We start from the raw sequence: 27,748 nt of genomic DNA on the forward strand, positions 1-27,748 counted from the left end.
AGCTTCTGATTGCGCTCCCCAGCGATGGCCCGTATCTTCCTCTAAGGATGCCACCATTATTACTTCATCAGGGCACAACAAATGACCCTTTTTCCTTGATCTAAGAAGGAGAATACACTTGTTTTCTCCTAATTTAAATAAAGTCAAGCATGTTTTACTGATGCTAAGCAATGAGAGAAAACTAACTACCACTGAAAAATCCACTGACCTATAAGCAGGGGTCTGAGGACAGCTACCAGTTGCTGCATTACACCGAAAATGAAAGTCTCTTTATTTAAACTGTGGACATTTCCTTACTATTACTGTTTGTTTGTCTGTTCAAAGTTTTTCCTTATTTACGATTGTACCTGAACCTCCTTTGAGCCTCAATGGAAACAAAAGAGAAACATTAGATTGTAAATTTAATTTGTCAGTAGGGCAAGTGTGTTTCTTGTCACACCACAAGAGCCCTATGTGGCAGAGACTTCATTTTAACCGTTCACCAGACAAATATTTTGGCATATCCGTCCTTCTTCATCAGCCTCTCACAGCTTCTGTCTCTTATTGCTCACAACCTGAGAAGGGGGGTAATGCTATGGAAGAAACTGATTTGTTCAACCTGATTTTTTGGTTTGTTTAACCAGCAAACATATGATGCTGTGTGGTGTCAGCACTGTGCTGCTGTTAGTGTCAAATCAGCCAAGTAGAAAGATATTTGTGTCCACCTCAATCATATTTATTGTCAGATTGTTGCATTTATCTAGATGTGCGATATTTCAATATTTTTAGAAAGCTAAGTGCATTCTGGAGCTGTCTATTTTTATTTAAAAGTCCTAAATTAATTTAGCTCATTGCTCTGATTAATAAACAACTGAGATTTTTTTAAGATAGCAGATTACCTCTATTCTGTAACAGTTCAACTCATTTTTTTCTTTGCTGAAGAAAGATCTGGGTCCTAGACTTGCTTTACATTTACAAATAGGAACACCCAGGGTTGGATTTCATTTTAGTGTACGTTAGCACAATGTGACTAATTTCAATAGATTTTGTGGATTTACACAACCAGAGGCTTTGAGGTCATAACGTTTTTGTATTGAGAAAAAATAAATAATAATATATCATTACTCAAAGTTCCCATGTAAGACTTCGCAGTCATGGATAAAAAACACGAAGACTCCACACAGAAAGTGCACTCACCTGCTTGTTACAAAATGAACCATAGACATTTAATTAAAACGCATCACTGTACAGGCCTCCTGCTGTGTTCACAGACACTTTTGTTTCCTCCTGACTTGCCTTGCCTGGGTGGGAGGGGTGAGGATGAGAGATGATTTGGAGGGGAGGGCAGGGACAAGGGGACGGGTAGGAACACTGATACGATGTTAACACAGGGTCACGGCACTTACGGAGGCATTTCCTACCTAAATGACTGGAAAGTTCACCCTTCCAGACATTAGGGAGCACTCTGGTGACAATGAGGAAGAGACGCAACCTCAACACAGCATGTTCACGGTGCATTTTTTAAAAAGAAACACAAAGACAATAGGAAAAAATAGGAAGGAAGAGCATACCTTTCACTACCTTATCCAGATAGTGAGCTTGGGAGATAAAAGACAGGACATTTAAGGTAGGATTGAATAAGTGCATTGCGGCTTACTACAAGACTGTGCAGGTGCTAGAAAGGCAAAGGAGAGTTTGCTGTGATATGAAAAGAAAAACCTTGATTACGAGGAGAGAAAAAAGGACAAAGGGTGGAGCACAGCCCTCCTCAGTCAAAGAGCTCAAGAAGGCTGTGTTCAGGCATCCAGTCATCTTTGCTCATTAAGATCAGGAAGAGAAACAGGAAAGTTTTCAATATATATATATTTTTATATGTTTATATATATATAGGTATATATATGTGGAAATATATATATATATGGCAGAATATTGTAATGCTCTACTCATTTGCAACAGTCTACCTGCTTTCCTGACCGCTTTTCTTATCGTCAGGAAAAACAGAGTCATTTGAAAGTGCTCCACCTCACCTCATTGTCTTATATTTATCCGCACAAAAGTGCACAGTTCTGTGGCCTTACCAGACTGGGAGAGGCTTTTCCCTGGATCTTCTTAAAGTTAATACATTGCATTTATACAGCATCCTCTAGCCCCAGATCAAATTACAAATATTAAATTAAGCTCATGGCAGCTCTACCAGATAGGTAAGTATTAATATACTCATTCCAAGGAGGGCTAAAGAAAAAAAAAAGAACATTACAGATGAAGTGGGAGCAGTCATGTGCCCAATTCCCATGGAACATTAATTTGGAAAACCACCTTCTAATTGATTTTCTGGGGTCAAACAGAAAGTTGATGGCAAAGACACGGGCAGGAGCCCTGGCTCAGAGAGCCCTTGCACATGCCAGCAGGCGGCACTCCCTCTCCTAATAGCAGCTCATTGACATTAATAAATAAGAGGCTCCGAGTCTTGCATTTCTCTTTCATTACCTGCTTAAACGTTCTTTTCCTTGTTCTCTTATCTGCTCCCTACAACCTCTCTCTCAGTTGTGCCTTAGTACCCTTTTGAAGAGGTTTTTGTTTCAGGTTCATTCACGCAAACTGCCCACCTGGGAGGTCACAGCCCTTGCAGGAATTATTTTTCCATCCTGTGAATCTAATGCGTCCGTTGAAGCACTATTGTAAGTAAGCGGAGAGGGTTGGAAGGATCAGAGCTAACCTTATCTGGGGAAGCTATAAGGCTTGGGAACAAGATTAACTCACCACCCTGGTGTATTGGTAGTGATGCGGGAAGCACGGCATCACCGTTCACTTGGATGATGGCTGAAGCCTGGGAACGCGTCTCTTGGATTTTGACACCCAGAGCAGCCCAGCCTGCAAACTTGGGCAGCAGTCATTGTGCAGATGTTGGCAGTTGCCAGTGCCAACCATGTGTCAGTTATGTGTCAATGTTCTCTTGTCATTTGAAGAAAAATGGGGGCATTCTATGGGGATATTCCACGGCATCATGAATCTTTCTTTTCTAAACCTGTATAGTCTCATTCCCATGCTATACTTCTGGCATTAAAACACCATCTTATCATCTACAGACTCTCTTTTGGAAACCCTGCAGGCACGTGGGACATGCTGAGGAACTACGTAGGGTCTGAAGAAAAGCTACTTTTCTAAGGTGTCCTCTGCACACAAAGGCACCACATTCAGCTCCACGTCACCACCCCCCTCCTGGAAGCCACTGTCCTTTCAGATCTGCCACGGGGGGAGCTGACGTGAGCATTTTTCAATTTGAAAGTCCTCTCACTTCACCAGCCTGAGCTAACTTGGTTTGGTTTGTCTGAAACACATTGGGAAGGATCACATCAGCATTTCTCTTAGCTCATAGAGAGGGAAAGGAGAAGTGAGAGATGCTGGGGGCAGATCCTTGGGCAGGACTTCTTCCCCAGCGCACGCTCCTTTTTCATTTTCTAAATATTCTTTTTTCCTTTTATCTTCCCTGTGGAGTGAAGTGGACAACCTTAGTGAAACCACTGGAGTTAAACTGAGATCACACAAATTTGAAGGAGAGGAGAAAGCAGCCCTTCATTGCCGAACCAGTGATGGCACAAGTTTATGCCACAGGGGCAGGGAAAAAGCCTGTCTTTGAAGTTCATCTGAGCTTAACATTTACTGAAAATGCACTGCCAAGCTACGTAAGGCCAGATTACCTTGAGCTTGATGCAAAATCATGTCAAAACAAAGCAGCATGCACGTATTTTCCACTGACTGCTATAACCGTGGCTTTCTCTTTGCCAGAGGTACCCGTCTCGAGCAGGCAGGGTGGGTGCCAGAGGGTCAGACACAGCTCAGCTTCTGCTACGGATACGCATGAGAGCTGCTGAGAGCTGACTGCTCTGCTGGGCTACAGGAGCAAGAACCTTAACCAGACACTGGCGGGCTTATTTTATGTCGAGCTGCATATGGACTGAGCTGCTTTGTGGATTTAAATGGCACAAGTGACGTGTGAGAAAGCCGGGGAAAAGAGATCATGATCCACCTGTAATGTGCCTCGTCTGGATTCCAGCTGCGCCAGCAGAAACCAAGAGGCACTGATTACAACCCCAGCTATTCATAACATGTGTGATTATTTATGCAAGAAGACTGATGAAAGGCAAACTTAAAGGGGCAGACTTCTCAAAAATCAGAGTTTTGCTAAGTCAAACAAAAACCAGCCCGACGGCGCCATAAGCAGAAGCCTGTGTGGGATGGGCTGTCTGCCTGTCTGTCTAGGCACTTCTTATTGCATACAACGGTGCGTGCCAGGACCAGGTTTCCAAAAGCAGTTGAGCACGTAGCTTTTAGAGAGATCAATGGGAATTAGGCACTGAGGTGCTTTGAAAACCCTGCTAGGTAGCTCGTCGGGTGTTTGGAGAGCTCACTGCCAGTCCCTCAGCGCTCTAGAGACCCTGTAGTATCCAGGTGCAGCAACTGAACTTCAGGTGATGGCTTTGGTCTTGTGTCCAGGCTGTTCAAGCATGACGAACGTCCCAACTTCACCACACAGGGAAGCCCTCTCTGCCACTATTTTTCTAAATAGCTCTGATGTGAATCAAAGGATTAAGGCTTGTTGCTACTAAAATATCATAGTATCAGATACAATCTATCTCAGTGCAAGGCCCACGTAGGCAGAGTGAAGTCTCCCTTTGCACCTCTGAGGTGGGATGCACAGCGCCTGGGGCACTACCCAGGCCGCATCTTCAGCTGTATCAAATTTGAGGCCAGGCTGTTACAGCCATGGGAAATTTCTGGATTTGTTTATTAAACCCAGGGTAATTTGCTGTGGTGCTACCTGTGAATCAGTCCCACGGAGTAGCCTACCACAGAGCTGAGCTGTAATTTGGCCTTTCAGAGCTGGCAGCGAGAGGGTTGATTTCACCTTTAAACTCAATGCTCCTAAAACCCACCATGCTCCCTCCTGGACGTGGCTTGGGCCAGAACAGAAGCAAGTTGAATTCTTGCAATGTTTCTAACTCAGGGCAAATTTGGAATATGCTGGAAAGCCCATTATAGGAGTTTTGCATTGTGGCTGTTGTCATGTTTTTTTGTTTGTTTTTTTTTTCCTTTAAGAAATAAATCAATTGAACGATTCTGCTGGGTTTCAGGATTCCTGCAGTTTTATAATCAACTTTCTGTTCTATTCTTTCGTCTGGATGGGCTAAGTTTGCTGAATTAGGGTGATGAATGCAAGCTTCTGCATCAATTTCCTGGCTGGGAATTAACTGGGGTTCCTCTAATGAAATCTCTGAATGTGAGCAATCAAGCCAGTATATTTGGTAACACGACTCTTTGTATGAGCAAACAAAATTAATCCACTGGGATCAGAGTTCCCTCGAACACCGTAAGAAAGAGCCTCCTATGACCTACAAAACAAAAGGATTTCTTACTCTCAGACATGCTCAACGGGAAATGGAAGAAGTGTCCTTTACGTGTACCAGCCACTTCTACCATGTTACCTGCACAGACGGCAATATTGTTAAAGCATCACTTCAGCAATGGGGCTTTATGCTTGTCGGTGCTAAAGCAAACCGGGCCATGACACAGACATAGAAGGAATTACTGTCAACAGAACAAGTTGCCATGCAGGGAAATTACACAAGGACAAGGGGAATGCTTTCCACATACTTAATGTAATTCCAAGTCAATGTCCTTTCATCTGTGCCAGCAGAACTAGCTTATTACTCCTTCTAAAGCTATTCAATTTTCTTGGATATTTATGACTTTGCCAAATCTCCTTTACATTCTACACATTTATCAATGAAATATTCTGTAGGAAATAGGGTTTACAGCTTCAGAGGCATGAGACTATGTACAAATTTGTTGTTAAATCACCATGCAAGAAGATGAGGGGGGGGGGGAAGTGAAAAGAAACAGAAATGCTCCAGCACTCGAAGTATTAAAGAATGATTCCTAAACCAAGGCAGCACTGCAACAGGAAGGCAGCACCACACAAAATGATAGAGTGCACCAGTAAAATCTTGATGCTGACTGCATTGCGGTGCTGGCCTTTCCCATGATGACATGGACTCTTTATACTTAGAGTGAGGAATACCACAAATAATGGGGTAAGTTTAATCACCATGAAAGAGAAAAGCTTGTTGTTCAAAAACAGTCTGGGCATATCAGCTGTGTGGAGAAACATCATACACCAAACTAGTGGCATTTTGGTTTTGCAGCAGAACTAATAAAATGGCACTGAGGGTATGAATCAGGTGGGTTTTGTGCATAAATGCCTTCCATATAAAATTGTCTCCTGGATTTGGGGCCTTTTGCTGAACAATTTTTTTCTTTTAAAATCCTTTCATGAATCTGCGTTGCTTTCCAAATCAAAGTGCTTGAACATAGGGCTACAAAATAATATTATAGAAACAGGATTCCAATTAACACAGGACTGCTCTCTTTTCATTTTAAAGTCATTTAAGAAGGTTTTTTTTTTTTAATCCCTTTCTCATGAAAAGAAAGAAAAGCTGCTAGGGATGTAGAACAGAAAGCAGAATGTAATGTCTAATGAGAGAAAGGAAGTTTGAAGAGTTAGATTTTTTTCATTAGGGGATGCATGTAGAGACCATAATGCAGTGGGGTGACATTAGCATAAATAAATAATAAGTAGAATTGAGCCACAGATATGGTTTGTACCATTACCCTAATGCTGGAATTACAATACGGTGATCAGGCTTCATTTCCTGTCTGTCTTTGTGTGTGTAAACTTACCTGGTGTTCAAGCAAAGAAAGTGATGTCTACACATAATCAAGTTGATAATCCACATGGATAACTACGCTGACATTTGCCCAGGTATTGCTAGTGGTTAATTTTGATGTGGTGTGATTTATATGTATCATGGCAAAATGAAAGCAACATGGAGGTAAATTTTCTTATCTTTAAAAGAAGCTGACTAAAACAAAACGACCACAGGAGAAATCTCACTCTGGAATAACTGTTCTAAAGAAGTCAACTGATTTTTTCAGGTCCAGATAGGCATTACTGAAAACAGAACTGGATTCACTAATTTAGTTTTCCATTAACGGATAATAAATGGTATCTGGGGAGGTTTAATGCTACTGATTTTATAGCATGACTATGGAATGGGGACTAAAGTGGTTGAACGCATGACAGAAAAAAAGGAAGAAGGCAAAATGCATCAAGGAGTTCAGTGACATGAAGGAGGAAGGTAAAGCCAAGCCAGTTCATTAAAGATGCTGCAAATTGCTTAATGTGAGTACTGCACCTCTTTGCATGATTTTAGCATATTAGTGGCACCTTATTAATATTAATAATAGACATGACACCAAGAGCTCGAGAGAAGTGCCAGGTGCTTGAGGAATACAAAACCAAAGAGAGAGGGAAAGGAAATGGTTAGAAAGGTAGCAGAGCAGGCAAGGGATAAGCAAGACAGAGTTAAATACCAGCCAGAAATCTTCCGACTGCCGTTTCCTATTTTATACTGGCAAGCAAAGGGGCAGTGCAAATAATGGAGCAAATAAAAGAAAAGAAAACTTCAAATCAGATGCATGTTTCTGAAAATGCTGTCGCCATAGTAGAGAGAAGTCTCGGAGGCCACAGCAAGACCTTTTGAGAGAGGCAAAGTGGGATGTTTTTAAAAGCATCTAGCTGACATTTGACAGCTTATCTCTATGAGATCAAACACCACATAGGTGTACTTCACGTCTGATAATAAAAAAATATATATAGTCATGTCATCAACAAATGAAAGGACATTTTGTCTTGTTCCCACATGAAAATGTACGATGTCAGAACTTGAAATCCAAGAACAAAGGTGCTCATGCTACACTAAGTCACACATACTCAATTAAGCATGCGCCTTTTCTCCTCCCTGATCATCAATTATTCTTTTAAAAAAGTAGTCGGTTTTTCTTTCTCCCTACCAATAGTGCAGTGCTCTCCGTTCCAGCCCGGGCTGCATTCACACTTGCCGTCCCGGCATGTCCCGTGCTCATTGCAGCGTGGGTGACACGCTCGCTGATCACAGGCTGTGCCCATCCATCCCTCCTCGCAGCGGCAGGTGCCTCCGACACAAATGCCATGTCCTCCGCAGTCCGCTGCACAAATCTCTGTGGGAGAGGAGAGAAGAGAGAGGAGGGGAGATGGGTGGAGAGAAGGGAGAGGGGTAAAATCCAGAGTGTTATTTGTTAAGAAAAGCAGCCACACTTCACTACCTCGCCTTATGGGACAATGAAAGGAATTCCTGGAGGTCACAACGCTAATCCTTCCTGACAATAAGAATCTAATAAGTATATTACAAAAAAGAGACGGACATGGATTGCAGAGGTCTGCTGTGATTGATCCTCCTATTTGCTTTTTAATTCTCTTGCACTCCTCGAGCTTTTGTGATCACCAAATCCAAAGGAGAAGGCTCTTCCAACAAACAGAACAAAAGTCACATTTAATTAAAATCTGGTTAAGTGTGGAAACAATGTGCTGATAAACTACTGATGCTAAAGTTAAGTGCTGGCAAAGCCTGTTTATGGCTTGTTAACCATGGTTCTGGGGATGGGATTCACTAAAACCCTTCTTCTCTCTTTAAAATTAACACGAGTTTTTCTGTTTCTGCTGAGCCTGGGCATCTGCTATGTCTATGTTCTCCTACCCATTAAAAGCCCCCTCTTGGGCATTTGGAGGTACCACCATGCTCTTTTTGTGAGCTACATGAGCTGGACTTGATAGAACGGTGCTTGTTGCCGAGTCTTACTGGAGGTAACAGAAGCATGGAGTGACGGCTGGGCATTTTGGTACTTACCTCCACAAAAGAGCAGAGCTCAAGGACACTGGCGTTTGAGAGGTGCTGGCCTTGCCACCCTCCATGAGCCCCAGTAGGTACGATCACACAGATACGCATAATATTTTGGCCCAGCACTACACTTTTGGCTGAAACCTGGCATGCCCTTGGCATGAATTTGGGAGACATCATGTTCTCTTCTGCACTGTATTTGTGTGGAAAAAACTGAGATTTGGTAGAGAACAGGTACCCACGAGTCAGGTGTTAAAGTGCCTGTTACCGTCATTACTATACAGGACTGATTTCAAGGAAAAAAATAAAACCAAATACTGATGTGCTGTTATGCTGCAGACGAAACGAAATGAATCTATTTTTTAGAACTTTCCCAAATGTTTTGGACTCGAGCCTTCTGCTTGACTGAGCCATTTTATGGATTTTACAGAGCAGGGACACGGTTCCCTTTAAGAGTGGAGAAAAGATGTGAACAGAAGAAATGCGTAGCAGGGCTGCGCTGGAAGCCCAGAACGGAGTACCAGCTGCACTGGAAGCCCAGAAAGGAGTACCAGGGCACTCTGCAGAACACATCTTCTCTCTGTTTCCCCAGTTGTGTGCCCCCAGAATGAATATCTTGGACACCAGCCCATCTCCAGTGCCTCTCTTTGTGCCTCTGAGCATATTAAGCGCAGCATCCAGGCCTTGAGGCTTGTGGTGGAGGGGCGACTGGTATTATACAAGACATTTACTCCAGGTCACAAGCTGCACATAAAATATTCAAAACTACTTACAGAATCACAGAATCACAGAATAGTAGGGGTTGGAAGGGACCTCTGTGGGTCATCTAGTCCAACCCCCCTGCCGAAGCAGGGTCACCCAGAGCAGGCTGCACAGGATCTTGTCCAGGCGGGTCTTGAATATCTCCAGAGAAGCAGACTCCACAACCTCCCTGGGCAGCCTGTTCCAGTGCTCCGTCACCCTCAGAGGGAAGAAGTTCCTCCTCATGTTCAGACGGAACTTCCTGTGCTTCAGTTTGTGCCCATTGCCCCTTGTCCTGTCACTGGGCACCACTGAAAAGAGCTTGGCCCCATCCTCCTGACACCCACCCTGCAGATATTTGTAGGCATTTATAAGGTCCCCTCGCAGCCTTCTCTTCTTCAGGCTGAACAAGCCCAGTTCCCTCAACCTCTCCTCGTAGTGGAGATGCTCCAGTCCCCTCACCATCCTCGTAGCCCTCCGCTGGACTCTCTCCAGTAGCTCTTCATCCTTCTTGAACTGGGGAGCCCAGAACTGGACACAGTACTCCAGATGAGGCCTCACTAGGGCAGTGTAGAGGGGAAGGAGAACCTCCCTTGTCCTGCTGGCCACACTCTTCTTGATGCACCCCAGGATCCCATTGGCTTTCTTGGCAGCCAGGGCACACTGCTGGCTCATGGTTAACCTGTCGTCCACCAGGACACCCAGGTCCCTCTCCGCAGAGCTGCTCTCCAGCAGGTCCACCCCAAGCCTGTACTGGTGCATGGGGTTGTTCCTCCCCAGGTGCAGGACCCTGCACTTGCCCTTGTTGAACCTCATCAGGTTCCTCTCTGCCCAGCTTTCCAGCCTATCCAGGTCACGCTGAATGGCAGCACAGCCTTCTGGTGTATCTACCACACCTCCCAGTTTGGTGTCATCAGCAAACTTGCTGAGGGTACATTCTAACTCTACATTCTACTTAGCCTGCATTCACATCACACCTGACTGAAATTCAGCCTTACTTAAGTTGCCTTCATTCTTTTGCTAATTAATACCACCAGTAAGAGAAAGCTTGGGTTGTTTGGGGACTCTTGACACACTCTAGACCTGTGGCTGGAACATCCACTTCAACTCCAGGAGGAAAGTTCTGCACCATAGAAGAGAGCTGGAAGGTCTTCAGCCCCTTCTGCTGAAATGGACTCTTGTCTCCAAGGATCAGAGAGAGTTCTTTAGACAGTGGCAACTATGATAGTATTAATAGTGATGCTTTGCATGTCTAGAAAACATCTGATTCTCCAAATGTGACATGAACACAACATCTAGCTCCTGTTTCCTGTACAGCTCAGGGTGATGGAACAGTTTCCAGATGAACTCCTTTGGCTGCAATGCCTTGGATGTCTCCAAATCCTCTCAAATATTTAGTCCTATATATCTGAATCTCTAATGAAAGCACTTTGGAGTTCAAACGTGCTTAAGACACTCAGGAACTTGTCTGTCCCATTTAGAGTCAAACTTGCGCAAGTATTTAGGCATCTTGGGTGCTTAAACCGATGATGCGCACATACCACTTGCTGCCTAACTGTAACAGAATCTAGTGTAAATTTTACTGGGAGTCAGTAGAAATTACACTATCAAACACTTAAGACGTGGCTGAGGAAGGACTCAAGTTGCTGTGAGAAGTCTGTACTTTGCACCTGGCACCGAGACACAGATTTTCACAGCTCCTAGATGTGAGGGAGGTAATATCATACTACAGTCCCCATGATGAACATAAGGGATGGGCAATTATCGACGTGCTAAAGGGTTGGAGCCCAGCTGTGTGCTTTTTCCGTCCCCTGCCCCAAGCGCCAGACAGCACTGCCATGGAGTGTGGGCCGGGCAGGACAGTATGTGAACACACAGAACCTGCAAGTTAGCTACCGTAGCAATAAAACTGCACTAAAAAACAACAAAAAAAGAGCCTCTCCTTGGCTGAATTGATGAACAAAGTCTGGGGGAGGATAAAGGAAACATCAGATAAAAAATAAAAAGCTAGATTTATGGTACTAAAATTTCAGCTAGCTGAGAAGAAATGCCTTGAGAAAGTCCGAAGTCTGAGACTGCTCGTATTTAAGCCCAAACTAGAAAAGTATTTTGGTGCTACAAAGCAGTCTTCCACCACAGAGCTGCTGGCTGCTCTAGTGTTAGACTGAAACCACTCATCTCGTTATTGGTTTACATTCTTTATTCCTATGTGATGAACTTTGCACCTCTGAATACTAAATAACATACAATTTTTTTTTGCTCCCAGTTTACCAAGCAACCCAGAGAATGTCAGCTTGGTTACTTCACTCTTCATTATGTCCCATTTCCCAGCTTGATCTTCAGGGTCCCATCTCCAAACTGGGGATAGCACTGGTATCCTCAAGCTCAGCGATGTGCACTGCAAATAACCTCCGCTGCTGACTGTGGAGCTCTGAAATTCTCAGGAGACAAATATCTCCAGTGATGGACAGGAAAACTGGCATCTTGGAGGACTCGGCTCCTTGTGACTCCAAAGTCTACGTGAACATCTTAAGGACTTTACTATTTTTTATATTTCATCTTTGATTTGCGAAAATTAATGAGTCTAGATACGAGTTATTGTTTTGATGTTATTTCTTTTTTCACAGATAAAGAAATCAAGGCATAAAGAAGTAAAGTGGTGGATCTACAGGTATATGTGAACTCTGTGACAGGCACAGGACCTCCTAGATGTCCTGATACCCAGTCTAGTGTCCTGTTGATAAATCAGGGAAATGACAGCAGGTCAGATATCCACAGGTTGGTTGTGCAGGCACAAAAAGCAGGGACAAAAGGAAGCTATTTTGAGTGACAGTCAGAAGCCTTCCTGGAGTTATTTAAAGGTGTGAAACTAGGATAATGGAGTGACATTCAAAAATGGTGAAGAGGGAAAAAAACAGCACTTTCAGAGAGGCAGAATCTCTGTGGAGTCATTCCTATGAAAAGGGATGGAAAACCCACTGGGACGTTTACATCTCGACTCAAATATTTCCCAGACATCATGCTGCCAAGGACAGCCTCGCACACGCGGGCCAGGGACGCGCACTGAATGAGCTAAACCAAACAGATCTTAGGTTTGAATGGGAACGCGGGGAACATTTTGGGTTTCATCTCCCACCCAGCTGAGACCCCAGCCATACCACCACCCACGCACGCAAGAGAGCTCCAGGTTATGAATGTACAATTCAGATATAATGGATATATAGGGTGCTTTGGATTCCCAGGCCTCAAGAGCTGTAATAAAGACCCTCAGCTGTGAGAACCACTTGTGAAGCAAACTACTTACGACAGTCTCCCTAAAACGTAGTTTAATTATTTCTGACAGGGAACCAGGAGCCAGGAACTCTCAAATCTAAATCTTCCATTTAGCTGCCAGTTTAAAGATAGATGGGAACCATACAATTTAAATAGCCTTACAACACACGTCCTGCTGCACGCCCTGGCCCTTTATAACCTGGCGCTCTTCAATGCTCACAGGTTTCTAACGGGTGATTAAATAGTCAGAGGAGCTTTTACTTTTCTGGTGGCACTCACAGACACGATCAAAATGGATTTCAGATTAAGTTTCCTCTTAAATACAGATCTTTTTGGGCAGCTCAAGACAACTAATGCTGATTTAGAGAAAAGGCTGAATCGTTTCTTCCTCATTCGGTCCCAGGGATGGAATTTGCCACCTCTGTTCTTATTACAAGCTGCATGTTTTTGGTACATTACCCAATTCAGTTGTTAAAATTAGAGGACATGATTAGCTACCATCTGAGCTGCGTGAACAAATGAGAAGGAAAGCTTTTAATTCTCCTATTACAGTATTCACAGACTGGCCAGCTTCACTATATTGCTCCTGCCTATTTAAGCTTAGTTAGAACGCTGTGCTTGTGCATAAAAGACCTGCCTGTTAAATATTGTCACACCAGCTGTTCTCAAAAGGTGACTAAATATTTCCTTTCATCTTTAATCTCTTCCACTGTTCGTATGAACAGCTTAGCCATTCCTTCTCCTTTCCATGAGGTGCACTGTTATTTATGGTGTTTTACTTCATCTTGCTGCACAGCTCTGAAAGCCACCTATAGTTCCTTGCAGGAAGGGGATCTTCTGAGCAAATCTGGTGCCCAATTCTAAGAGCAAATATGAAGCCTGCTGTCCTCAAAAGGCACAATCAGCCCATGTACCTTCTGTGGGAAATACCTGGACTTTGAGCAATATCCTGTATTTTCCTCCCTAACACTTGCACTTACCAGAGGGCACTGACGGATGTTAATTGATTCATGGATGCAGATTTTTATCTGTGGAATCAAGTTCATTTCTACTCTACCATCTGACTTTTTGCCTTGTTACTGGCTAGGATTGGTGTCTTCCATTGCCTGGATTTCACCTCACCTTATATCACACTCTTACCTGAAGAACTGAACTGAGCCTAGTTGCCCTCCATGGGTCGAGGTGGAAAGACAGGTAGCTCCAGAGGATGATTCACCTGAAACCACTTTCATCGAGAACTTCTGGAGCACACTGTGCTCAAGGCACTGTTGAGTTTTGGGTGCTTCACGCAGGGGTCTCAGGTGCATCACAAACCTCCCTCTGGTCTGTAAAGGCTGCCTCAGAATTCCTCAAGGCTCTCTTAAAAATCCTAATCCACCTTGAAATCTACCCAAAATCATGACAGTGGCTGCTGACGTGCCTTAACTTCTCCATGTTGTGTTGACGAAAACAGTATTGTAATTTTATTCTACCTCCATCAGCATGTCTCTGTTGATTGTTGTTCATTTAATGCTTAAGAATCTCAGCTATCTGAGGCCAAGATCATCCTTTTTGTTCTGTGTTTGCACTGTGCCAGGTGTAATGAGGTCACTGTCCATTAACAGCACTTCATAAGTAAGAATACTAAAGCAATTAGTCCTACAAATAAAAACCTTGTACCTGATTCTTTCTTATTTTTCTTTTGCATGTCCTGCTAAAAACTGACCCAAATTTGTCCCCTTAAGAATAAAAAGTCTGCTATATTGCCTTTGATACTTCAAAAGAAAAGTGGGAAAAGAAACCTATCAAACACTAGCCACCAGTGTAATGCTTTGTTCGTGGCCCTTTTTAATTGATATCACAGACATGGTAGCTTCCAACACCGGAATCCAGAATTTCATATTATTTTCACACTACATTGAAGAATTGGGTTAGGAAAGGGATAACGATGCAAATTTGTGCTTCATTTATGGCAAATCCACTTTTACATGTTTACCCCTATCCCCCCAAAATCCTAAAATTGGCTTGACAACAGTTTAAAGCTTTCCAGCTTAAAGAAGAGCAATGCAGATGAACATTTTGCTTTAGCATTCATGTGATGCAGAATCAGAGCTTTAGCTGGTTCTGACCTGCCTGCTAAATCCTTTAATAAATATGGATTTAGTGCTAAAATATAAGATCAGGTGAAATTGCTCAGAGCTTCCTGAAAAGTGGGGCAGTTCCACTGACCTTCAACATACTAATAGAAAATTTAATAATTAAAAATCTGGCTTAACTGGGATTTTCCCATTTCAAGTTGGCACATCTGAGGCAATTTCCAGCCTCAGACAGATTTTTCCAGAAAAGAAGCACAGGAGAGAGGCACTGCACAGAACTAAAAGACAGCGTTTGGTGAGGAGCTAAGCCTTGTTTTCACAACCTGCATTTGCTCTCAAAGGCAAGTTAAGGGGAATATCTGTGAAAAGCATCTAATATAAAGATATGCATGGAAAAACCAGAAGGTTCGTGATCGGCATGATTTAGATAGCAGTGAAGTGCTAAATACAGTCTTCATAATGAAACCCATTTTGCAGTGTTATAAAACTCTCATTTATGTGATTTGATAACTCTGTAGTGACATATGAACTCCTCTGCTGGAACCGAAGAAGACATAAAGCTCATGAGCTTTTAAAACCATCCTTTTTACAAATCTTATAAAGAAAGGTTCAAACTATGGAGGCAGGACAAAACCTGAAGGGAGAGGTCTCAGTTTTCTGTCCTTGCCAGCAATGAATCTGTAGTGTGAAATCCTCTGCAAACCATCCCATTTCAGTGGTGACTGGGGAATGGTTGTGTAACTTGTGCCAATGTCACTAACTGAAGGTCATGTGTTTTTGCCTTCAGAGACCATGTCCTAAAAGCAAGGTCTGCATAATTTAATGCCTTTCTACAAATAATCTGTTTACCTATTTTTAAAACATACATCATTTACATAAACATTACTAATGTAGAAATAATAATTACTATTTATGTCAATAAATATAAGCCCCGTTTGCTTTTATGAGTGTAATTAAACTTCTGGTACTGAGTTGACTGTCCACTCCAGTCAAGGATCCCGATGCATTTGGCATAGCTCAGCACACTGAGTATATCTGAAAGGCGGCAGTTATTTCTTTTCTTTCCAAAGATGAGGAAATCAAGATTAAAGGATGCTCTCCAGAGGTTGAATATGAGCCCTTCAGCTTTGCTACCATTACTCATCAGGAAGAACACTGACCTTCAGCGACGGTTTTGAAATGTGACTGGGGACACCTGAGTTTTCACCTGCTGCACCTGAAGCCCTGAGGAGCATCCTGGAGTGCCTGCACTGGGGAACGCACATCTGTGACCCGAACCAGGACACCTGAGCTGGCCTAAATGCTCATTCTTGCCAGGCTCTGCAGGAGGACTGAGTACCGGCCTTCAATACATGCGTAGAAAGGACAACCCTGCACTTACAGAAAAGACTGGGTATGCACATAGGAGGTATAAAACATGTGCATGACAGAAGAGGGGAGAGTTTCTACGCTAAGCGGTTGAGCTGGCTTAGCTGTCCATCTCCAGGAGAAGGGTTGGTGGAAATACCCAATAAAAGAAAGCACCCATCTCTGGCCCTCAGCTAGACACAAAAAATTAACCCCACTTCAGCCCTTTCCCCCATTTTCCTCCCAGTATTTTGCTCTTTGTTTGCATAAGCAGCTTTGTGTTTAACTGAAAGGCTTCTGGAAAACCTCTTCTAGGTCTCATCTCTTTTTGGAGATTCAAATCAGAATTCTACATGTCTCTGAGCTGCCTAACTTGGAGATGAAGGGTCGACGGAGCAGCTGCTCACTTGGTGCTGAGCAGATCCAGGAGATCTATCCCATAACTGCCCTGGAACTCACCTTCCACCTCTAAAATGAGTAATGACTGAGTTTGGTGTAGTAACGTACTTCAACTGATGTATGCCTGCCCTCTAAGGCTGAGCCTCTTGCTCTGTAAACATACAGCACCTAGCACGACGGGACTCTCGGGAGTTCTTGCTAGAAACAGCAACTGTAAGAACAGGAGCAGTCATCAGCAATCCCTGTGCTCACGGATCACAGCTCTTACCCAATCTGCACAGCTGCACAATGTACAGTGGTACAGTTCGGACGCCTGTTAAAAAAAATCTCACTTCTAAGACCAATTTCAGCTTGCTTCATACTTGCATAAAGGTTTTTCAGCTCCTGTCTGAAAAGCTATAACTCTGTGAGATGAAATTCCATTATACTGGCCTGCCGCCTTCTATCAGCCTCCAGTTTCTATAATATTTATACCCTATTTTCGTCCTTGCCTTAAATGTTAGGGACTGACCATCACATTGTGTCTAAAGCATCTCCTCTATAGCTGTGATTTGTACTCGTGTCAATCTTCCCTTTATTTATTATTCTGAACTTTATTTTAAACTGTCTCTTGCTGTTGAATAGCAGGACACGAAATGCCAGGTATTGATGGACCTCAGCCTTGGAGCTGAGATTTTTTGAATAAAAATAAATATCCCAAAGTGCAGGCTTACATTTTTCTCTTTGATGCTTATTTGGTTCTCTATGCTTTCTGGGATGTGAGTTCAAGCTTCCCAGAGAAGAAACAATCCTAATGTATTAAATGAAGCTCCTAACCAGGATTCTTCTCTGGACTAATTTTAATTTCCTCTCTGTGTCCATAAGGAGGAGATAATTTGACGGTAGAAAAGCCTTTTGCTTAAAAATAACTAATTTCTTTCCCAATTCTGTACAGTTTGTTTTTGGTATAAAACAGATTCAACAGAGCATTTGCAAATGCGTGTGCTGAAGTAATCACAAGCTACTTTTGCTTGGGATTCCCTTCTTCAAAGCTCGGCACTACTACACAGACAGTCCCAACATGGTTTCCTTTTTCTTCAGACAACATTTCACCGAGGAACTTAGAAATAATGGGGAAAATATTTTCAGCAGAGCTTGTTTCCATAGGACAAGGAGCAATGGCTTTAAACTAAGGGAGGGTAGATTTGGACTAGCTATAAGGAAGAAATTTTTTACGATAAGGGTGGTGAAACACTGGAACAGATTGCCCAGAGAAGTAATGGAGGCCTCATCCCTGGAAACATTCAAGGCCAGGTTGGATGGGGCTCTAAGCAACCTGGTCTAGTTGAAGATGTCCCTGCTCACTGCAGGGGGGTTGGGCTAGATGACCTCTAAAGGTCCCTTCCAACCCAAAGCATTCTGTGATTCTGTGATTCTAAATTTTACCGCTATTGTTCTTTTTCTAAAGGAGATACAGGACATGTATGAAACATGCTGGGCTGACACAACCCGACGTTAGATGTCTGTCCATCCACATCAATGGGATGCAGCAGAAGCTGCTCCAAAAGCTTTGTGTCTGCTGTGCTGTCTATATGCCTCACCACTGGTCCCGAAGGATCACCTTTACAGAAACGAAGCGAAGCTCTCTCCAAAGCCCTTTCAAACTTTCAGCTGTCAAGATCATTAGAAAGGTGCTTATTAGTGCAAATTGTGATGACAGTTTTCAGAGGATGAACACCTTGCAGCTTGGAAGGGGGCAAAGAGACTATACTGAATCCAGTGCATCCACTTCAGACAGGTTATTAAATCATGGATTTCTGGCCTTCAGTAGTCGCCTATCCACTATATGACAATCACTGATCTTCTGTTATTTTTGCTTGCTCATTTTGTCTGTTATTCTGTTTACTGAGTCCTAGATTATTTTCCCTATTATTTAATCATCTCAGCCATTCAAATTTGGACTGAAACATGACTGGATGAAGCTGAAAATATTCAATAAACCTTTGCAGAAACTCTAATCATGACAAGCTCCAGTTGGGGCGGAGGGTAAGGTCACAGTTGCAGGAGCTACCCACCCACAACAGCATGGAATTGACTGAATGAAAGTGGAGAAGCCATGACATGGAACCTACGACCATCCTTGCTGAGCCAAATGAGTGAGGTATAAGGGGACAGTCTTGATCCAGCCTAATCAAGGGTTAGGCACAGCCTAATTACACACAAGTATCCATCCTGATGATATTCCAGCAGTATTGTGGTTAAAAGAAGGCATAGTCAGAAGCAGAGGTCTAGACTCACAAAAGAGGATGTCTACACGGTCTTCTGTGAGTTGGTTACAAACTGATTTGCCAAACTTATTGGATGTCATGTATCTTCAGTTTAAATGCTGCACAATTGCCACAGGGCAATTCTAAACCTGAAGAAATATATATTGTTTTCTATGGTTTTACGAGCATGACCTATTCCGTGCAGTGACTATAATGTTTCAGATTCTCAGTCAACTTCATCAACTGGTTTTATCTCCAAAAGAGCATGAAGAACCAGTGCACATCACTCTTGCAGCATAGTAGTTTTGTCCTCAGTGACAGTTGGATTACACCTACTGTGTCAAAGAAGTGACTTAATATTGTTTAAAAAAGCAGCAACATCATGACAGATATTCTATTGTAGAGAAGAGGCTAAACTATGACCAGCCCCCATGGTGGCATGATGTAAATCCAGAAACTGTGAGGACTCAAGGCTCCTCCTTTCAAAAGCAAAGTCAGAGAATAGGCCAAAATTTGGTCATCTGAGACTCCTAAGTTTTCAGTGATACAAGCAAACATACTAATTGCTCAGCCATCCTCAAAACATGGTATTTTAACGGCAGCCTGTTTTAACCATTGAATTTAACAGCTTGTGGTGCTGTGAAACATCTATTCTTCAAATTAGCCAAGTTAACATGAACCCCACAGAGTTCAGTACATCACTGCTCTTTTCTGTCACAAAAGTCCACAACACAAAGCATAATTGATCCAAACAAAAAGAACTTTTGAGCTCATGGTGTGACTGCTGAGGTCACATTTGGAGATAGGGAAGAATGCTGAGCTAAAATTGGCATGCTGGGAATCAGCCCTAATTGTTGTAGAAAACAAATAGGGAATGGAGTAGTCTACCCATTGCCCTTCGAGGGAATCCATAAATTTGCACTGATGCTGTTACAGCTGATATGAGAGAAAGAAGCTTTGCTCATCACAGTATGCCTAAGGTCACTGAAGACGAGGGATTGTTTGTTACACCACTGGACACACGCTATTCTCAGCCTGAGACATGACTTAATCAGACCAAACGTTTTGTGATCTAATGGTCGGAGCCAGACTGTTGATATCACCATTTCAACTGTTTTTTGGCCAAGTTTGAAATGAGAGTTAGAACACAAGTTTTCAGTTCCCTCAGTCTCTCCCTTGGTCGTTGTATCTGACCAAGGCTGCATGGACTGCTGCAAACAGAGAAGTGGCTAAAAGATCTTAAACACATCCTGAAGCTGACAGCAGTTTGTTGGATCTCTGGTTGGCCAGGAAAATGTTCTAAGACAATTTCTCAACTATCAAATTACAAGGAGGAACCCATAACTGAAGGAGGAATTGTAAGGAGGAATCCATAATTGAAACCTAAGTTGAAACCTAAGTTGCATTTTCTGTCTTATTGGGATTTTTCTCCCTCCCTTTAGTATATTCTTTTCATCTGGCAACCACAAAGATATTTGGGCTTTTGAAGAATTGGACTCACCACAAAAATAACTACAGCCCATCTCAACTACTACCTTTTTTTCCACCACACTGGGGTCTCCTTATACACATTTTCAATAAACAAAGGGAAAGGGAGTAAAAGGGTATTCAAATTAAGGCCTTCCTGAATACTTTTATTTCAAATGTTTTGGCTGGCTTTAGTCTTTTATTGCATTTTTAATAAAAAGCTTAGAAGACTTTAAAGGATAAGTTCATCTTGGCAATGGGTAGGCTAAAATCTGTACTCACAATCCCAGCTACATCAAAAACTTTATGTTTTCTACAACGATAGTTCTTGTTAACTCTGTTGATTCTCTGGATTCACTTATTCTTTCATAATTCACAAAGCAGATATCTGCCAGACAGACCCTGTGATAGCCTTGTGTAACAGTGCTGGGCTGCACATACTTTATTGCCTCCGAGAGAAAACTTACTTCTCTCCACACAAATAAACCGGGGAAGATCACAAGTTCACAAATCAGCATGTTATGGTTCTGCAAGGCTGAGGATGAAATCCCCGCTGGTACAAAACATTTCCTGGCCTTCAATGACTGTTCAAGGACCAAGTTAAGGCATTCAGGAGTGGGTTGCAATGTTAGTATTGAGCCAGAACAGATTTTGACGGTATCTTCTGAAGCCTCGCTTTGAAAACCCTGTGCTCCCATAATTTCAATTGCCCCAAACTAATGTTTCTCACTACACCGCAAAGGTAGCAAGATGAACAAGTCACAAGCTGAAGGAAGATCATTCAAAGTGGCATTTGATTACATAGCTGTGCCTGATAACTTTTTCTGGACTCATTAAGATATAAAATATATGGATGTTTATCAGTTCCAGGTGGTGTATCCTGAGGTTTATTACTCTTGTTCTTCCTCACGTGTTTTAAAGCTAAGAAAAAGACAAATCAGCCATTTCTTAGGCATTAAAGGGGGCCTTAGTCTGCTGTAAGGTACAAGCCTGTATCATGTGACAGCTGATGTGACATCCACCTTTTACAGAGACATTTTTACCCCTTAATGGACAAAATGACAGTTTAAAGGACGAATCATATGAACATTTTCCAAGGATGGATTTTTATCTGGGTGGCCTTGGGCACGACATGAATTTAACATGAGATCTTCTTTTGTAAGGTTGACACCAATAAGCCCAAGGAAACAAATTTTTATCACACATGTCCTGTTAACCCTGGTGCTGTTTGACCAATGGGATATGACGTTGTCTGGTAAGATATGTGAGAACTGTGTTTCTGGGAGTCTGTATGTGTGTGTGTGCAATAATCTCCAGCACAAATCCTAATGAAAAAAGACGTTGGAAGCTCTAGCTTTCATCTTGAAAAGTTCATTCTTCTTGGTCTCCTTAAGTGCTAATTGGAATACAGAAAATACGCCTATTTCAACGAACTGCACAGCTTTGTGGTGGGGAACTCTGTTGGGTGCTATCTGAAAGACTTTCTCCATTGTTAATTTATACAACTAAATTGGTACTAAAAAATTCAGTCATTACCATTAGCTGATACAGAATCTTAAATCTAATAATTGTTTGTGAATGGACTTGAATTGACCCATACTCCTGCAAAGTAAACAGGAGCTTTTCCATTGACTTCAATGTGCTGTGCAATAATTTATAAGACTATGGCTTCCCTGCAATCAGGGACACTGATACACACATCATGTTAGTTTTATTTTAAATCCAGCTTCTCAGTCTACCGAAGGCAGCAAACCCATGGAGGACTATTTTACAACTTCTGGGTAAATACCTGGTCTTCTGCTAGCCCTGTGGATATCCACTCTATTTCCCCACTGTGCTTGGAGGCCAGGTTTATCTAGGCATGATTGCAAATATTGTGATCACTACAACACGGCAGTCTGAAGCCCCTCCTAAGCTGTTTGTAAGTGATCAGACAGGCTAAGAGGGCGTTTCCTATTTTTTATGTTAAATTCCACAGTTCTGTAATTACCTCTCTCCTGAGGAATCTGTGCTCATGATGCCTGCCGAGCCTTCTACAGTTATTTGGCAGAACTGAGGATCTCTGAAAAGCTAAAACCCAGACTGCTCTAAAGTAACATGAAGTACCCAAATAAGAAAGCAGCTGAATCGATGAGGAATCAATTAAGCTCTCTTTTAATGATTTCCACTTAACTAAAATCTGAACATTCCTCTGCAGAGGTGTCTCTTCTCCACAACAACTATCCCACTAAATTGGTAACGTCATGGGAAGCCTAACAGCAGGAGGGAATGGCATGGAACTGGGCATGAACCCAAAACCTGGATTTTTCTGTCCACTAAAGACATTTGTAACATTTCTAGCCAGAGTCAGTGTGACCAGGATGAGTACTGCAGTGCTGGAAATCCTGAGGAGATGGATGGTCTGAAACTCCATTCCTGTCCCAAATCATAGGCACTCTGTGCTTTAGAATGATGCCCAGCTGACATTAAAGTTCAGGACATGGAACCTCTGTCCTCAGCGTTGGCATCCCTTAGGATCAACCTAGTCAGGTCATTCTTTTCTTTGAGATGGCTGCTCGTAGCATCTGCATTGACCTGGTAGGTGGGATACTCTCCCAAGAAGCGAGAGAGCACGTCCAACGCTTTCTCGGACTGAGCAGACACCTGCTGTACCTGCTGTAGAAGAAATCTAGGATCTCAAGACAGCTTTTCAACAGATAGATCTAGACAGTGGGATGTCTCACAAGCTGAGTAGAAGTTCTACACAACACTGTAGTAAAGTTAGATAATCTGCATTTGCCTGAAGGAAATGGTAAATGCCTAGATATCTTTGTGATCATAGACCTTACTAACAAAGGCTGGCAGCAAGTCCTTGGGAACAAGTATTTCCTCCCTGTCACAGAGTGGGAAAAGGGCTGTCATAAAATCAAATGACATCGCCTCAGAAAACACGGTTAGCAGGAGCAGTGATGAGAGCAGCTATGAATAGGATCAAACTACTAGATTTCATGATATATGGTCACTCAGGCTCAGGCTCAGTCTCTGGTCAGGCACGCTCTCTTAGCCTTTTCAAAATGTGAAGTAAAACATCATAACTTCTAACTTCTTTACCGAGTCCCAGCTTCCAGTTCCCAACTTTTAGGATTAAATGTACAGCCCATGATTTTATATCTCTGCTGCCAGTTTAGGGCCACCATATACAAAGTACTATTCCTGTTACTGCTCTTCTCCAGTGTACCTTTAAGAGTCTGAAGTACTGCTCTGGATGTCAACCGTGCCTAAAGTGAGTCATTAGGAATGAGAGATTGAGAAGGAATCCTTATCTGTATGCAGGTCAAAGTACAACCACTGTCAACTGCCCAGAAAAAGTCAACACACTTATTACACAGATAACATAATTTCCATTGCTGCTTTGTATAAGCAACTTTCCGATGATTCTGTTGAATATGATGCATGTCAAGATGTCAACTACCAAACAGAGAACAATGTGAAAATCACTGATTTAAATTTAAGGAGAGTGAAGGACAACACCAGATAACTTAATTCCTTTAAGAATGATTTTGCATCCAAGCATAACACTGTTTTGATGGGCCTGGGATTGTACTGATGCATCAGCGCGATCCCTCTGGGAAACAGCGCATTCCCCAAATGCAGATAACCTGGTTCACCTACGCATTTCACCACACTCAGCAAATATGTGTTATGGTACATGGTTTGCCGCCTCTTGATTAGCCAGAAATACTTGGTCCAGTTTAAATAGGTCAAGAGTGAGACTATATCATGTATTAAGTTCTGTTTCACATTGCAGCACAGGCCGTTTACTTCTTCCCACTGTCCTCAGACAGTAAGAGGTTAAGGGAGCTGCCCTACAATGGCTTCATTAGTTGCCAAAATGTGGAGAATTAAGTCCTTTGCTAGGGTTTATTAAGAGGTGAAGGGAGATAGCATGCCAAAAGCCTGCGATACAGAGGATCTGTGATGGCAGACCCTGGAGAAAAGGGGTTAGGATGAGTGGTTCCTTAATTATCCTTCTTGTACTAAGCATTGCCTTGGACTTGTTAGCTGAACTGGGTTATAAAGGACCTTTTTGTATTTCCTTGTACTAAGATGCAAAATAGAAGGGATTTAATTCTCCCATGAGGAAATCAAAATGCCATTTTTGCTGCTCAGTACAGGTTACCTCTGGACTTATCTCTGCACCTTTCTCTAAGAACTTTTTTTCATATTTGGGAATCCACCAAAAAAGAAGTGATACTAACGGGGTCCTAAGAAACCGTCCCTTCCATGAATGGGTGAAACACATTTAAGAAGCATTTTTCCACAGTCAGGCTGTATGGCAGCAGCCCTGTCTCAAGATGTACTGCAGTGGGCAGACACAAGGAACAAAAAAAGCTCCATAACATTACTTCTTCCTACAAATGCAGAGTAGAATTCACAAGAAAATGAACTGCACAGCTTGTCTACGAAGATATAGGCTAAGTGGAATGAAAAAAGATAACGCAAATAGGAAACAGAAATCTCTGTAACATTTTCTTGTGAAAACCAAGGGTTTTATCCAGCAATCTGTGTTCCTCTAAGATTCCTGCTAAAGGCAGGTGAAATCTAACTACTTAGCTGAAAGATTGCGTCTCAGATTCAAAGACAGTCTAGTTTTACTTTCTACAGATGACAATCCACAGACTTTCACCTAGCTGCTTCCATACCGACTGATACCTTCCAACTGAACACAGCATACAGAATTTCAGATAGGTATTAGTCTTGACTTCAAGGTGTTAAGAGCTGGAAAACCCACTGTGCCTCCTCATATATTATTCTGGCTTTCCAGGCGATTATGTTGTTCTCAGGGTCTGTTTCTCAGTGTGGTTTACCAAAGGGGCTGTCCCTGGCACAAGCCCACGTAGGCACAGTCCTATAGATTTCACACTTGAACATAGTCCCAAGTGCTTTGCTGAGCTGAGGCTGATTTATGCAGGTACTTAATTCTTTCACTTCATGATTCTTCTGTTCTATGTGGTCCTATTTTATAGGACAATAAAATCTGGTCCCTTTAGTACCTGCTACAGAACCTCGACCCCCGTGGGTTGGGCAGTGTGTTGTCACGTGTACTAACCTGCTTGCTCACTCTATTTTAATCATGCAAGAAGAGTAACACGCATCCTGTGAGTAAATCTGTCTTTCAAACCAAGTCATCAATTCAGTGGAAAGGTTTGGGTTAGAAATGGAAGTTTACAAATCACCTTAGCTGTGATTTTAGCTGTGAGGCACAATAACCTGAATGTTACAAGCAGCTTGATGAGGAAAAAAGTCTTGGAATGATGCTCAAGTTTGTCTCAAATAACCTCACACTGCCAAAGAAAGTTTGCAATAGATGGATTTCTAAAAGCAGCACAAGGAAAACTTATAAATCATCTGTACATGACCCTGCAGGTTAACACAGGGAAAGTGAATTCTGTTTGCGTGTAGAAATGAAGGTTTTTCCAAATCCACCCCTGCAATCCCCAAACCTCTACATAAATTCAGAATAGTGACTCAATTATGAACGATGCTACAAAATCACTAGAAATACACTACTACCTTTCCCGTTACGGTGATCTTACATATGAACTCATAGAGTATGGAATTGAAGAAGTTAATGTGGGGAAAGGAAAAGCCTAACACCAATTTATCCTCCTATCAATGCAGGATAGGTGCCCTCCCTACATTTGCAAAAGTTTTGATCAGCCTAGTTTTTCCCTCAGGGAAGCAGGCCTCCTCTTTTGCTTATTCTTCAGCCCAGTCAATTTTACTTTATGACAAGGTTTCTAACATCTACCCTGAATGATGACTGTCGAAAAGGTTTTCTTTTTGTATTCTTTGTACCAGTTTATTCAGTTTGCCCCATACTTGGAAGCTGCTCTCGTAAAATACTTGCAAGCAGTTAACCTGATTCTCTTTGCACATGCTAGTAAATCCTCAGTGAAAATGTTGCTTACATAACTTTTCTACTATATCCACCCTCCTAATAGTTTCTTTTTTTGTCGCTTTGTGGAAAATTCATTTCATTTCATTGCCTATACTGAGCTGCCCTGGATATCTGGCCTAGTTCCACTCCAGCTGTGTAAGGTAAAGAAGCTGTTATTGCAGTGGTCTCTTGTTTGTGAGCACAATATACAGCCCAAAAGCCAAAAGACTCATGTCCCATAGGTTCTGACTATTTAATGTACCATAGTATTTCTCAGTGTGGCCTCCAAAAGCTAATGGCGTTTGGAAAAAAAGAAAAGGCTCCTGAATAGTTTTTCTTTAGCCTTCATTTCAGATACCTGATGCAGATTTTGAGCAAGATGCCCATTCAGCTGAGGAATGAAGGAAGGTCACAGTTCCAAACCTTGACGCAAAATTGCCTGGAAAAATCTGTCTTCTTCATAGGTATTTGTACTATTAAATACTTCTACTCAGTAAACTTATTTCTTACTTGATAGAGGACAGTGCTTATAGTCTTTTAATACAAACCTCATGTGACACTCATCCTCCTCTAGCTGAGCCTAGAAAAGCACAGCCTTGAATTCAGAAGGGAAACGAGACCTGAAGGATTGCCACCTCTTTGTTCTTGTTTACAGCCACCTAAACACTATTTAGTCGTCTCCTAAAAATCAAAACAGACCCTTGGGTGGCTACTGGGATTCATCAAGAAGCAACACCAGAACAAGCAGTTCTATGTAGACCGTCAATTACATTCCTAGCAATATAACCAACAACAGCAAGCATAGGTGGCTTTAATGGGGTTATTTATTATATTGGTCTATGCTCAGCAATGGAAGCAGAATTATTTATGTAGTTGAGCTATGGCATTTCTGCTTCCAGTCATGCCCTACATGTGCTTTACTGGAACACATTAGTAGAACTCTGTTGCAGTTCTAAGTCTGAATATTTTACGAAGTTTAAACAAAATAAAAACCAGCAGTAAGTCACCGCTGACGTTACCGATTGAGCAATCGTGTCCAGTCCAGTTGGGATCGCAGCTGCAGAGTCCAGTATCCGGGAGGAAGGTCCCGTGACCAGAGCATTGGTCCAGACAAGTAGCTCTTGGGGTCTCGCAGTTTGTTCCTCCCCAGCCAACCGAACAGTGACATTCTCCTCGCACGCACACGCCTCGTCCCGAGCAGGTAGGGTCCATGCAGTCCACTACACGAGAGAGGGAAGAGGAAGCAGACAGGGAAAACAAATGGGGATTTCAGACAAAAAGCTATCAAGCTGCCATCTACACAAACTTATTTATATAGTACCTCAAGGCTATTACCAGCCAGAAAGCAAAGCCCTGTTGTGCACAGACCAGACGCTTCATGCAAGAAGATAGTGTCCAAAAAATGCAGTGAGACATAAAACAGTTACATGAAAAACAGAGAAAAATCTAACAATTAAATCCATTCTTTTATCCAGGCCTACACTAATAAATGATCTTTCTAGTAAGAACAGGCGAATATCAATTAAG

General features: G+C 42.4%; 1 protein-coding gene across 17 annotated transcripts in view; it reads right to left on the reverse strand.

Moving 5' to 3' along the window:
- The window catches only part of TENM4 (teneurin transmembrane protein 4), a 648,250-nt gene that overhangs the window by 129,198 nt on the left and 491,304 nt on the right, over positions 1–27,748 (reverse strand). For 11 of the 17 annotated variants that reach the window (XM_075416263.1, XM_075416294.1, XM_075416284.1 and 8 more), the window contains 3 exons: positions 27,241–27,441; positions 7,891–8,076; positions 1,551–1,577 (listed from right to left, as the gene is read on the reverse strand). In XM_075416263.1, coding sequence (XP_075272378.1) covers positions 1,551–1,577; positions 7,891–8,076; positions 27,241–27,441 — 414 coding nt within the window. The remainder of the gene's footprint in view (positions 1–1,550; positions 1,578–7,890; positions 8,077–27,240; positions 27,442–27,748) is intronic. The other 6 variants (XM_075416407.1, XM_075416399.1, XM_075416379.1 and 3 more) reach the window with 1 other exon arrangement.

This window comes from Opisthocomus hoazin, chromosome 1, assembly GCF_030867145.1.
Source record: "Opisthocomus hoazin isolate bOpiHoa1 chromosome 1, bOpiHoa1.hap1, whole genome shotgun sequence".
Classification (NCBI taxonomy): Eukaryota; Metazoa; Chordata; class Aves; order Opisthocomiformes; family Opisthocomidae; genus Opisthocomus; species Opisthocomus hoazin.